The sequence below is a fragment of the Diadema setosum genome, chromosome 16, assembly GCF_964275005.1.
Source record: "Diadema setosum chromosome 16, eeDiaSeto1, whole genome shotgun sequence".
Taxonomy (NCBI): domain Eukaryota; kingdom Metazoa; phylum Echinodermata; class Echinoidea; order Diadematoida; family Diadematidae; genus Diadema; species Diadema setosum.
Genome location: NC_092700.1, coordinates 2,654,694 through 2,669,719, shown reverse-complemented (window position 1 = coordinate 2,669,719; position 15,026 = coordinate 2,654,694). Strand labels below are relative to the sequence as shown.

The window sequence follows — 15,026 nt, the reverse complement described above, 5'->3', positions numbered from 1 at the left end:
ATTAACATTTTGCCGTCATAATATGTAGAGGAAGGACTTTATATTATGTCTGTACGCTTATCAAAATATAAACTTCACAAACCAAGCAAATAGGAAAGGACGGTAAGCCAATACTTTTTGTTATCTAATTGAATAAAAGGCGAGACAATTAAATGAGTCACTCTCTATTGAGGCAAAACGTGAGGGTAGTTTTATTATCATGTGGCGTTCATTTTTTTTTTTATTCTTTCATAAATAACATCAGCTGTGCGTTTCTGCTTGCGAATAATCAACAGGTGGTACACCACGCTTCGCTCCACCAAGCTTAGTGTTAGGACGCCATCATCGGTAGACGCCATTTGAGAAAATAAACGATGTCATAACCTCACTGTTATGGCGGTGTGAAATGATAAACATTTATATTCACATGATATCTTTGAAAATAATGATCATGGATGAGAACGATATTCAAAGGCACTATTTGTGGCAATATGTCGGAACCTACTTGTCAATCTTTACCAGATTCTCTGCAGTTTAAAACATTCTTCTTTTTTTTTTTTCTGACGACCATTGTGTTCGTATTGCGTCTTCAACAACTATCCCGTTCTGGAAAGATGTGCTTTTAGCATACAGTAGTCTACAATCTATAACACGCCCTAAAATACCTTGTGAACCGTTTCGAAAAAAAAAAAAATAATCTTTTACATGAAGATGGAAGTTTCTTAACTTTTGATTCACTTAAAATGAAAAATTTAGTGTTGTGCCTTTTTTGCAATATTTTGGAATATGTGTTTGGCCACGATATCTATTGTATGTTTCTAAGTTTAACAAAGGTTGTTTTCATATTTATACTCAGTTGTTAGATAAGAAAAAAAGTTTTGAAAATGGAAAAGGCATCTGATATAGATGACAGTTCATGGCAATACACTATTCTTTTAGGTATACATTTTGTTGGTTTATGTTGGTTCCAATACAAAATAGTATGTAGGAATTTATTCACCAATCTGTTCAAACTGAATTTGAGAAATGAAAACCGTCGCTCTTTTTGTGTGAATTGAAACACTTGTTTACTTCTTTTGTGAATGTCACTTTGCACTTTGCATACAAACATGGATTTTTCTTAAAACTGTGGACAGGATAGATTTGTCAAAAGAAACTAAAATCTAATTGGGTTTTCATGGTTTACAAGCTAAAGCATTGAATTGCAGTGTTTTTAGTTTAAAAAAGTGTTATAATTTTACAGCAAAACACTTGCAAAATAAAGTACCACACTTTTTTGGAATTCAGATCATTAATCAACGATTATTAAAGAAGTGGAAAACATATCGCTCCTTTTAGATGTAATAACAACAGTTTTCGATGAAAATAGGTTGGTTTGGATAAAATGTTTATTTTTCTAATTGTCACAATACATATTATGTTGATTGCAGCTAGCGACAATTCATTATATCATAGTATTTGTTTGGTGAAAGGACGATTTATTTCGTGATTTGTATACACGAGCAGACGAATACACGATATCAAGTTCATTGAAATCTATTGATTTGTTGACGACGTAATGCAGAGAAAGTGCAGAGAAGTGCATTAACAAACCTTTTATTTCATATATATATATATATATATATATATATATATATACACACACATATCAATATTGCCAAATAATATAGGCTTGAATGAATACTTTGTCGCTGTCAGGAGGATGTGCTGGCGAGCTCAATGTATTTATAAGGACTACGTCATGGCTAATCATTGCATCACATAATATGCTTTAACATCTCAATAAACTTAAAAACCATCATGGTTTTTACCATAAATGACATTTTCTCTGCTTATGCTCCAATTGAAACAACAGACACACAGACAGACAGACAGACAGACAGACAGACAGACAGACACATACACACACACATCGAGTAACATGGAGAACTTGAGCCATTTCAATGACTTTGTACATATTGAGGATCAAGTACATTGAATTTTGTGCCGTTATCAGTGGGTTGTCAAGTGCTCAGTCCATTGCTCTTTTTTTCCTTAGTTTGTAAAGTGTTTATTTTATTTTTGTTTTTTTTTGGCGCTACTTTATAAGCATTCCTAAATTTCACGTGAAGAGTTAGTCACACATGGATGCAACGCCTCTCTCGGCGATAGATAGCTTCCTCATTACAAGGGGAGACGACAGTTTCTTCCAAGGAACTCTATAGTATCTGTATTTGAGCTGTTATAAATCATAGCTTGACGGTGAATCTTGATTCATACAGTTACAATCGCCTCGATATCCACTCAAACACACAATCACACACACACACACACACACTAGCGCACCCACATAATATAGATATCTCAAATTGAGTCTTTTTATTTGAAATTTTGTTTAAAAAAATATTGGGCGTTCATAGGAGTACACCAAATTGTATGGTTTATGGGGAACTATAGGGGTTTACAAATTAGAATATATCATTGCAAATCGTATGCTGTTTATTATGGTACACTCGTCCATGGCAAAGAGGGTAAATTATCCCGCTTCTTGTATTATTTCAATTATTCATTATGTGTTAATGGCACTCATAGCATGCCGTGGCTTCAAAAGATAAAAGGACTTCTTGATACAAAAATGTAGTCTGGGTTTTACTAGTATTTGGACACTGTCAAAATTTAAGTCAACGGTAACTAAGAGATTATTCATTGTTATTGGATGTTAAAAAACAAGACTGGCATGATGAAGTATATTCTAACACACAGTGTATAGAATATTTAAACATTAACTTAAATTTGAGAATTACATGTATTTGATTCAATTAAGTCCTACTGATAGAAATATTTTCTGTCGCTTTAGGTTGTTGAATAACAAGTTACCTGTGGTGACGGAACAGTACTCAAAACATCCCAAGAAGTGAAAGCGTTTGTGAAAACTGCTCCCTCGGCCAAATTGGTGATGAATTTCATCTATTTCATCTTTTATCTATTTCAACGTCCGCTTTTCATAATTCTACTAAACAAGCGCTTGAGAAATATTTCGGGCAACACCCAAACGTACTTAAAAGGGATTCACTTTTTTAATGACACTACTAAGGAGACATTGGTGAAGATGGCGAAATTCTGTAAAGAAATTGTTGAATATTTTGATAAGTGGTAAATAATTTAGAGCCTGTATCAAAACAGTATCATAAATAATATTCAAATAACTTTTTATTTTTCTGTGTAAATATAATTATTAAAGATGACTTAGCAGACTTATGGTATTAGAACATTTTTGTATAAAATCTATGAATTCGTCTTGTAGTGCTCGCAGGTGGTTTCGTTTCTGGACACAAATATTATGTCTATGTATGTTATCATAATTATGTACATATGTTGCTTTTGAACTCGCATACCCCAATTGAGGTGATTGAGTCAATAAACTTTCAACTTTCAACGCACACGCACACGCGCAAGCGCACGCGCGCACACACACCCTCCGGCCAGTCAAGAACGATGAAGAGTATGACATATCGTCTTTTTTTTTTTCCACAAATGGAGTCACATGTTTTATTCAGTCACTTTTTCTCATCTCACTATGTCAAAGTGTTGCTTTTATGACCGTTAGTAGTCATAATGGTATCAAACGGGATATACTCCCTGTGTGTGTGTTTCTTGCATTCAATACAATCACTATAAACGAAGAGTACAAGCAAATATCCATTAAAATACAACACGCTTAGAACGTTTACTTACTACACAAGGGGACAGATCAACACAACGCGTACAGAATAACTAAAATCAATACAGGTGGTAGAATTCACATTATGATAGATAAACGCCATTTACACATTACCAAAATATGTACCAATAAGGATTTTGTATATACACATGGAGAAACTATGTGTCCAATCTTCAAAAGACGATTGAAAGTTAATAAATAGTACGATATGTACACTCGAGTTATGATACATTACACAGCACAAAGTTTCTAGTTCAGAGAATAATTGGAAAAGTACAACTTTGTAGTTCATTACATTTTGAAGTAAAATAAGGTGTTTGGAACGAACTATCTAGCGAACAGTTAAGTATATCTGCATAGGTGATCGTGTCTTCTGGTTTTTTTTTTCTTGAGTATTTTTCCACCTCTTAGGCGCTCAGCTCAAGGTTTTGTATATCAATCGCATTAGTTGCGATACGTCATGCATTCCCAACAAAGCTTAATCTTGGCAAAACAGATGCCCAAGTTAAATGAGCATTAACCCGGTTGCTGGTTTGTCTCATGTTTTTTCCCCTGCATTTGACTCATTAACCCGTTGAAGACGAACTGATTTTGCTATAACACACGTTTCCACAGACAACAGCACGAGAATACTTGGGTCTCGTCTTGAACAGGTTAAGACATTGTAACACGATTTACGATTATTTTTGCAACCGTGACACACCTTCCCGAGTGTTCTGTTTGAAAAAGAAAAAAAAGAAGAAGCTAAATTACGTCATGTTTTACTAAGAAAAACAAGAAGGGTACGCTAGCTGCTATGCACAAAACGACAACAGTAATCCCACAGGTATAGTAAGCAACACCGATTCCTTCACAACTCCAGATACATTTCTGCCCTACGTTCTTTGAGAGATCGGTTTCTGAATCAAACATTTTACATTAGCGTCAAAGAATAAAACACGTACAAGATGCAAAAAAGTAAACAAACTGTGTTGCCGATCAATAAATCAGAAAGATTTTCAATCAAAAATTAAACAAAACAAAACAGACAAATACTATATCCTTAATCTTCACGTTTCAAGGTTAAACAAACGAAATATCACACAAATTTTTTTTTTTTCTTTTGGAACATCAGAACTGAAAAAGCATGAAGTATAATTGTGGAGTTTCGTCACTCTATTGATAAGGTGTTGGATTGAGAATGCATTAAGAGTAAAAATTAAAACAAACATTAAAAGTTTCGACTGTTGATTGAATGCAACAGCGCACGCACACGAACCAACGTTAAACACATTCCATGAGAATATATTTGGTCGTTTTGTCAACTACATATTGGTCGAAGTGGCTCCGCTCTACATGGTTCATGTTAAAACTCATAAACTAACGTTGTTGGTGACCATCGTCAACGTAAATACACAGAGCACTGGGAATGGGAATGAGTAAATTATGAAAAAATGGGAATAAAAACGCGGATGAATCAATTCATCCCAACTTCGTAGGCAGTGAAAAACAGAAAGGTACGAAATATCCGTTTGTGCTTGAAAAGCGAATGTGTGTTCTTTTGTGCTGGTGAATAACAAAAACAAAACAAAAAAGATAAAAAGGCAGTGCCTCGCCAGATGAAACAACATTGTTCCATTAGCATTAAGATACATCGACCTTCACAAATTTAATACTCCATGATGCTATCTCACATCAAAATCTGTGCAAAATGGCTTTGAACATGGGAAAATAGTGCTATATACTTTTTCTACATAGATAATAAGCTAATTTTGATTCAGGATTTTGCGCCTCTCCGTAAGCAGTAAAACATATCTAGACACTTTCCAGGCGAAGAAGAAGAAGAAGAAGAAGAAGAAGAAGAAGAAGAAGGTGCATTCCATCCTCCCTCGCTTCTTGGCAACACGCTGGTAGCCCTGACGTGTAAGTTAATAGTACCGGAGGCAAATCCTACATGGCTAGTGATTTGCGACGTTTTAAAGATCGTACAAACTGTGGCATATAAGATCTTTCATTATCATGAAGTAGTGACTACAACTTTCTCCTATTCATAACACTGTCTTGCTTACAACAATAATGATTCGTTAAGAATCGAGTCCGATAAGGTCAGAAAAAAAAATCAAATAAAACACATCTACATACCGACATATTGCAATTTTTGGCACAGGTGAAACGAATACAAGACTTTGGCTATCTATTTAAGTTAGTGACCTACTGGTCCTTAAGTAGCCTATAGCAGTATCCCTACAAACTGATCACGTGCAGTAAGCATTTGCGATTCCTAACAAGCAGCGAATACGACATTGCACAACATTATTCAACGTACTAGCAAGACATTTTAACGCACGATGCGATATTGCTCTAAGAATCCAGTCATTCTTTGTACTTTTTTTTTCTTCAAAACTTATCTTTAATATGATTTGTCAAAATATATGAACTTCACCTCTGTGATAATTTTACAACATCGCAGTCATTATGAAGAACTTGGTGCATAGACATACAAAACCATCAAGGCCTGACACCAGTTGACAGAAATCATGTTCGAAAATATAAATCCGAAAATCAATGCATATCACTCCATTATCCTCGTAAAATATTGGCAGGACGTGGTGATTTTTATTGACACAGTAAAATATCATCACACAATACACATATTGTATCGCCTCAGATTGTTTCGAAACAAAATATGCTCAAAGCCAGGAGCGCGATGCTTCATTTCCAAAAGGGGAAACATACACCCGTGATAATGGACATGTAAAAATCGGCCTTAGCAATGTCAGCAATGGACTTGACATAGCGCCATCAATCTCTTTTGGTAATCTCGACCACTTTTCCTCTTCATAGTTACAAACATAATTATGCGTGATTATCATTTTTTCTGTGACTGTCTGTGACATTCTGGGTGACGAGTGTCAGCTTGTCTATGTAACACTGACATTATTTTCATCGGCATCGTAGACGAATATCTGGGACATATTTCGGAATTCTAACTGACCTAGAGCAGAGTAGAGTAACTGCCTTCGAGGCTCAACCCGTCACCCACTAGGTGATTGATTGAACCTCACGGAGTCATCCTACCGACAAGGGTGCGAAGGAGCTTTCACTTCTTGGTGGACTTGAATGCCGACCTGACCTTCTTCCCTTTAGAGGACGGAGCTGCAGGTTGCTGCTGTGGTATAGGAACAGCTGGGTTAGTGCTCCATGGGGAGGATTTGGTGGGGGGTAGGTGGGTTGATTTGGAACTGGAACCGACGGTGGCTCCACTGCTCCTCGATCCGTTTCCACTACCAGATTTGCTTGCAGCACTACTTTTAGAGCCTTTCGAAGCGGACGAAGTGGTTCTTGATGAGGAGGATTTTGTCACAGACGTGCCACTGGTAGAGGCAGTAGCACCCTTCGGCTGTGATGCAGAGTTGTTATTGTTTGTGGTTCGCCGCTCGTTGCCTACCTGAGACTGAAGAGGCTTGCTAGAAGTTGGTGATGGTGTCTCAGAAAAGAACTGTGCCCTGGCTGACCGTGGGGAGACCTTCTTGCCTCGATCGCCAGTGTGCTTGGGAGATTCTGGCGGTGTCTTGGTAGAAACAGGGATGGCAGCAGCAGGTCCTTGCTTATACTGAAGCTGACTCTTCGTCCTCGGGAGCTGGCCCGGGAGATGGGTCAACGGGCCTTCGCTGAAAGACGACAGCTCGCTAGGAGGGATCGGCACGTTGAAGGCCCTTCCCTTGGGGGCTTCAGGAGGCATCATGGCCTTAGCGGCTGCTACTGTCGGACTGGTTGCTACCGATGGCTTTGTCGTCGTGCCATTGATGTGTTTCGGTAAGAGGAACCCAGGTGGTGGTGTTGGATAAGGCGACTGTCGTACTATTGCGTCCATTTCGCTACTGGGCTTTGTTCGCCGATCTACATTAGCACACATAGACTTAGGACGCTCGGAACTCCTCGATTCGCGTGCTCGTTCCTCACGTGGCGAAGCCCTCCCTGAAGCCTTGGACTCTCCCGGTAGTAACTTGCTGTCTGATACGGACGAGGATAGCTCGCGATTAGAGGGACTTCGAACAACAACCTCACTGTCCGTGTGCCTTTCGCTGTCCGTGTCTGACACACACGGTGAATCTGTGCTTGCTGATCGCCGCTGCAGCGCGGGGGCAGATCCGCTCATTGCTGGTGGGCTACTCTCAAACATCATTTTCGTGGACATTACTCTATTCTTATCGAGCTCTGCAAGGCGTATTTGTAGATCGACACGTGAGGGGCTCTCGCTTCGTGGTCGGGTTGATTTTCGATCGGTCTCGCGCAGTAGGCCCAGGACGTCGAATCGCCCCTGTTTAACGACGATCGTCGGCTTGTCGGCATCGTGTCGTCGATCACTGGTTGATCGCGTAATGTTCACCTGAGGCTTTTTGCCATTACCATTGGATACCTTGGCCACATCAGGAGTGGAAGACACAATGGGACTTTTCGATTCCTGGACCGTGGTTTTGGATTCTTGCACGATCTCAGTTACAGTGGTTTTCTTGTCGGAAGATGCGCTCGGAACACGACCAAAGTGGGTTTCCTGAAATTTGGTGTGTTCTGTTTCTTTGATTTTACTGGTATTAGGAGTCTGGTTTCGTGGATCTTTGGTTTCAGTAGTTACGACGGTCTTAACCGTGGTGGAGCTTCGCGTTGGTTTGACAGTGGCTATCGCAAGGCCACCCCCTTCGGCAGCCGAGATGACTCGCACGGGACTTCGGGGACTTTTCGTGGGGGATGACGTTAGAACCTCCGCGCTCCTCGACTGGGATCGTCTGCTCTGAAGGTATTCGCCCTGTGTCATATCAGCTGACGTCACTGTTGGGTGCGCAGTGAACTTCTGCGCAGTACTGGTTGAGGTTTCCTCTTTTTGCCCTTGACTGAACTGACGTGGCGGCTTCGCAGGGGGTTTGGGTGGTCCGCTGAGGTCACGTCGATTCACGTCCGATTGGGACTTGGATCTGGACGAGGCAAACGATATTACAATAATTCAGTCAGTTTGTGATCTTTCGTTTATGAATAACCTTGCAATTACAATGGTATAAATTTGTACTGTGGTGTTGTTGTGCTTTACAAATACACGATAAAAAGAACATGTAGACCCCTAGTAACTCTTACGAAATATAATGGCTAGCTACGAACTATTCCGGACGAGGCATTGACAATCATTGTTGTTAATTTCCGTTGTACTTCGAGTAATTGTAATTATTCAAAAAAAAAAAACCAAAAAAAAAAACAGTAAAAAGAAACAGCTTGTGCAAAAGTAACTGTACATAACATCATCGTTACATAATATTAAGTTTTATGGTGAACTGCCTATACAAATTATCATCAGTTTATTTTATTACAAATCAGGTATCGGCACAACACCTAATATCTGCATCACGAAGAGTCGACGCACGATAGCATACGACATGCATTGACTTTATTCTGCTTTGAGAAAAACATCTTTTGCTTTCAATGCTTTGAGTGCTTTTGTGAGGCGGGAAACGTTTTGTTTAATGTCTGTTCAGGTTTCAGAAATTGTCTTTACTTATTGTCTTCCCTTCCCTTTACACACAATAAAAATAGTTTTAGTTTTTATGAATTATGCTGTATTAATGACATAAACCTACAAAAAATGCCTGGATTTTTTTTTTTTTTCAATGTCCAAATTCACAGGGCTGGTTTAAATATATACAATCCATTGCTTGACAAAACACTTTTACATTACTTGAAATCTGAAGATGTGGGCATACAACATCAAAGAATCACAATAATACAAGTGAAGTATCATTTTTGTGTAACTGCGAGAAATGTGATTGTAAAACGAGCTTTTTACACTCTCGTCATGTTGAAATATTTGAGATTCAGCCTGCTAAGAAATGTATAAAACAATAACAAAATATTGGATATTTTTAATCATAACTTCCAGAACGTTCCTTGTTATACAAACAGTGGGGTATCATTTTGGAATGCTTTATTTTGTTTTGTTTGATGATTGACTACAAAATGTAAATATATATATATTTTTTTAAATGGCGCTTAATTTGTTTTGCAATTAAGCTCTTTGTATTCTACATTGAAGACTATAAACTGCTTAACCCATAACCTCCGGGAGACTGGTAACCCCTGCAGAAAGTTTATGGGGTATACTCAAAATCTCGTAAGTCATGGGCTAAGCAGCTACCAGGGTGAATATCAGCACTGCGTCACAGTGCATGTGTTTGTTAGTATCACTGAGATCGGCAAGAGTGCGTCGTACGCTAACACATGAGAACGAAATCCGACGATTCTACCATCACGTTTCTGGTGCAAAAGGTTGATCATGTTTTGTTCCCCTCTTCCGCTGTTTCACGACATGATACCAAGGAAGGCATTGACTTCATCTAGACGACTCTGGCGGGAACTCTACTTACAAGATAGCAAGTTTTGTATCTTGATAGACATAAGTGGACAAATATGAACGTCTGACGGTATTTTTTTAGCATTTCGAGGTTGGGCCACTCTTATTTCAGAAATTATTTAAAAATATCATATTTCTGGTGTTTTGTCATACTATACATGGTTTTGCTTACAAAATGTGCTTTTAATAAATTCCAGATATGTGCAAAAGGTAACATTCCATATAGCAAAAAAATACCATACAACAGGAGATACGGGTTTCTACCAACTTTTAGTGATTTGCTGGCTAGTTTTCCGCATCAAAAATACCATAATGTGCTCCCCAAACGTGAAAAAAGTACATAAGAATCTCTAAATTTTCTATCTAATTTTGTGGATATGTAGGGCCTATCTGAGGAAACCTGCAGTAGTGAAATATCTAGGTATTTATCTCTTTTCTTTACCGAGGTATTTGCATGTCTGTGAAACACTTCTTTTACGTCTACGCAGTCCCATATGTTGATTTTTTTTTTCAGTGGTACTTTGTGGAAAAACGGAAATTTTGACATCACTTGAACCTGTGAAATTTCATTTTTATGATAAATCTCTTTTTTTTTCTGGATTAGTTAGATTAAATCAAAATTGATGTGTTTAAATGAAATAGCATTTTTCTTTTTCACTTTAATAAGTACATATTGAAAAGAACAAACAAACACTAAACGACAGACAGAAAACTGTCCCGTAGCAATTGAGGAAACGTCTCGTCCCTTGATTTGATTTAATTACGAATTGCTTTTATGGAATTGATTAATTTATTGTTACTAATACAGGGCCGATGCTCATAACTGAACGCACGAGTCATAAAAGACGTAGACTTAACCTCTTACCATGTATATTCAATGCAAATTTGAGGCAAATAGGCCTACTGGAATAAAATGCCCTCACCTCTGCAGGATTTTGTCCTTTGAATATTATTCAATGCATCTGAATTCTTACCCACCCACTACGTAACAGAAGAGGTTGCATTCGGGTCAGCTGTGTGGAAGCACGTCTCCCAAATCTCTATTTCGTGTATCTAAAATCTATCTCGCTAATCAATCTCTGTCACTATTTCTAGCTCAGTGAATATCTCTAACTGAACTACGCTACGCTCGAAGTAGAAAGTCGGTGGTGTTTAGTCGAGATGGCAGAAGTGGGCAGACAATGTGATCTGCCCCACCATAGCATGCGGAAGTTCATCACTGGCACCGAATTACCTTTTCAGTTTTAAGGCGTATTGAGTTTCAATTCTCTCTTGATAGCTGGTCAAATCATCTTTGACCAGGGCAAGCTGCCTGAGAGCCTATAGGTTCGGACGAAAAAATCATTGGAACAGAAGAAAACAAACATTGACAGTGAACAGTAAACAAAATTAAAAGACACAAGTCCCGTTAGGGAACTGAGAACAAAAACAAAGGGACGGACCATACACCAACACTGAACATAAAAGATGGGACTACAGGAAATCATCGTGCGCATACTCGTGTCCTACCTGTCGTCATTTCCAGTACGTGCAGATGAACTGGCATTCTGGTCACGTGACAACCATAACGATGCAGTGTAGGGAGAAGAAGGGGTGAAGGAGACAATGCAATGTTAGTACTCAACTGGCATGCGGTTTTTATTACGGAGTGAAGACCCACTACTCACACTATAGACATAGAAGAGGAACGACACTACAAACGTCTAGGACAAAGGCTACAATTACACCAAGGGTTTTTTTTTTTTCTTTTGTTTCTATCTTTTCAGAACTTTCTTTCAGTACAAACATTAACCAGCTTATCCCCAAATGAAATGTCAATTTAGATGCAAATTATTATGTACATGTACATATTACTCTGCAATTAAAACTCATGAACATAACTAATACATTAAGCTATTAACACCTTCTACTCGACAGCGTGAATATTGTCCATCTAAACTATCACAGGCTAATCAATGCTTTCATTTTAAAGGAGATTTACAATATTAGACTTAAGAAATACAAGTGAGCGAAACCTACAGAAACACTATAAAAGTTGTATCGGATTTCGAATAGATGGGGGGGGGGCATAGATGAAGGCAGATAAAAAGATGAAGATGCGATAAGACAATGACTTCATTTGAAGGCACAGAAAAATTAAGGGGAAATCTAAAAGAGACGACAAAGCAGAAGAAAAAAGGCAAGACGAGTAGATGTCTGTAATAAATAAAAATGAAAGAATTAAAAACTTGACATTCTGAGCGAGTCCAGTTTTAGGAAAAAAGCAGCGAGAAAAAATGAAGTGAAATGTATGCAAAGGAAAAGATACTGTAGGTGGTGAGAAAAAAATATTGGAGAAGAGAGCATCTTTCCAAGACACTGTGTAACATTATTAGCCCAACACCAATCGTGCAGATACTAACAATGACATAAGAAGAAGGTATGAAATTACTGCGGGTATAAATTTTTCATCTACTATTTAGCAGTATGCCCCGGTGGATGCATGGTTACATGTCATGATTATTTTACAATAATATTTCACAATGTGAATGAAGTGGTTTATCTAGACATGATGAATGAATTCTATGCAACAGTGCCACAAAGTCGGAAACAAATGCATGAAATGGCTTTGAACAAAAAACAAACATAATAATATGCAATGCTTCCTTTGAAATGATTGGTTGTGCTTAGAAGAAGAAATTGATACAAAATAAAATATGCGACCTCCCCCCCCCCCCAAAAAAAAAGCCCCACAGTGAGCAGTGAAAGTGAATGTATCACGAAACTCAGGGCGCCCATAATATTACATGAAGGGTTACATGTTACATGAAAGGGGACCGCTACAAAATGTAAACCAACAACAAAAATTGTCTGAAAATCAAAATGTAAGTTAGGGATGAAGAGGTGACGAGGACTAATTAAAAAAGAACACAGGTTAGATTTAGACCTTGTGGGTATGCATTCTTCAACAGATGGGGAACCACTAATCATCACGAAGGTTACTGAATAATGCAAACATGATACAGTAAGGGTAAAAAAACATTTTATAACCACGAATTCAAGTTGAAAACAAATGGAAAATGTGGGTATCCATCCAAAAAATACATTTAATGTTACATTTAATGTTACATCAAAGTTTAACATTATTTTCAACACACTCCCTCTGGTCAGTAAATTGTAATTAATCCTGAATTTTGACAGTTGCTATGACGGAAAAGTGTCAATTCTTTTTGTCAACAACTTTCTGTATTTGTCATTTATTTCAAGAGAGTTTCACAATGTTAAATTATACCACGCACAGATAGATTTTAGACAGGGGAAGTATGAGTGCTTGAAACAACGTCAAACGTGAAGGGGAAAATTGTATATTTTTTTTTTTCACACAGATGTGCAAAGTAAGTCAATGGCTGTGCGCAGAAAACAACCAGCACTTCCTTTTAACAGGAAATGCCTGGAGAAATCACACAGTAAACATAGTGCAAAAGTTCAATACACGGCAGTTGTCATGAAGCTGAAAGTTGCGCACCATACATTAAATTCAGAGCTAGTAAATTTGATTTAACCGTATTCTAACTGGGGGGGGGGGGGTCAAATTGACCCCCCCTCGACGCTTCGCGCCACGATTTCTCAACGCGCAAAGCTTTTGCCGCGTCGTTTCACGACTTTTTTCATTGAAGTCTCCCGCATATTTTGAGACCAAATTTGCGACGTCCGGGTACACCGTTTTGAAGTTACGTAATGTTTTGCATATGCATGTCAACCAAAAAACAGCTCAAATTCATGATATCGTGTGCAAATCCAATGCAAATTGGGTTTTTTGGTTAAATTGATATAAATTAGATTATTTCAACTTTTAACCATTGAAATTAATCAATTCTAGTGTAGATAAGCCTGAAAAAGTGCCTGCAACAAGTTTTGGCAAAAAAACAATGGAAAACAAAAGGTTGAAAAAACAATAAAATACATAAGAAATTAACAAAACAATAAAAAACAAAAGAAATTCATTTCAATTGAGCTATTTTTTTACACAAAGATTGTTTGATGTGTCTTGAGGAATTCTGACACAAAAATTCACCAATCCTTCAGTCTTTTTAATGGAGTTATAGGTGAAAATATGATTTCATGCACAAATTTGCATAATTAATTTATTAAAAATAGAAAGGCAATATTTTTCTATTGTATGACGATGTAATCTTGTAGTTGACATCAAGCTCTATCTTCAGGCAAAATTTCGCGGCGATCGCGCGATCGGCGGTCGAGATCTGAAGGGGGGGGTCAAATTGACCCCCCCTCAGTAAAAACTTGGTCTCAAATAGCCCAGTTAGAATAGGGTTAAAAACTGTGCAGTATTTTAGCTTGAAGTAAAGATGTACGCACCTGAATAAAAGGCGGATATTTTATAATATAATGTTGCGTGGTCAATGTATTGAGCACATTGGCCGTTTTCACCAAAGCATGAAGTATTGGGACTGAGTATTCACAGATGAATCTCACCAACATTAATGCTTCAATTTTACTGCAGCATAACATGCAGATATTAATTAGTTTATGAAATGCACACAGTATGGACTGAGCCAATTTGAAGGGACATGATGTAGTTGCTTTGTTTTCCTAGGTAGTAGATAAGAATAATCAAATTTGATATATGGTGAACATCTAGAGTCAAGAAGACAGCTTCAGAGCAGCAAGAAGAGAGGGTAGAAGAGAGAGAGAGAGAGAGAGAGAGGGAGGGAGAGAGAGATGTGAAACGCTTTAGCAACCTCGTCCAGTGTGAACACAGCGGGTTGGTCCGTCGTGGAGTGTCTGTGTATCGTCGGCTGTGCGTTCACATTGGCCGTCGACTTGTCTGCTGTGGAGCACACGTTTGCTGGTTCCGAAACCTGTTTTCGGAGCTGCCGGTAGGCGGCGCTACTAGACTCGTCGGGTACAGGCTTCACGGGCTTGGTCTCCGTTGTTGTTGTGATTGTCTTTTGCTGTATTGTTTTGATGAGG

General features: G+C 38.2%; 1 protein-coding gene across 1 annotated transcript in view; it reads right to left on the bottom strand.

The window, feature by feature from the left end:
• Window positions 1-5,795: 5,795 nt before the first annotated feature.
• Window positions 5,796-15,026, bottom strand: part of LOC140240201 (uncharacterized) — a 55,075-nt gene continuing 45,844 nt past the window's right edge. The window contains exons 14-16 of the mRNA XM_072319996.1: window positions 14,795-15,007; window positions 11,565-11,602; window positions 5,796-8,631 (exon numbers count right to left, since the gene is read on the bottom strand). Of these exons, the coding sequence (XP_072176097.1) occupies window positions 6,759-8,631; window positions 11,565-11,602; window positions 14,795-15,007 (2,124 nt within the window). The 3' untranslated portion in view covers window positions 5,796-6,758. The remainder of the gene's footprint in view (window positions 8,632-11,564; window positions 11,603-14,794; window positions 15,008-15,026) is intronic.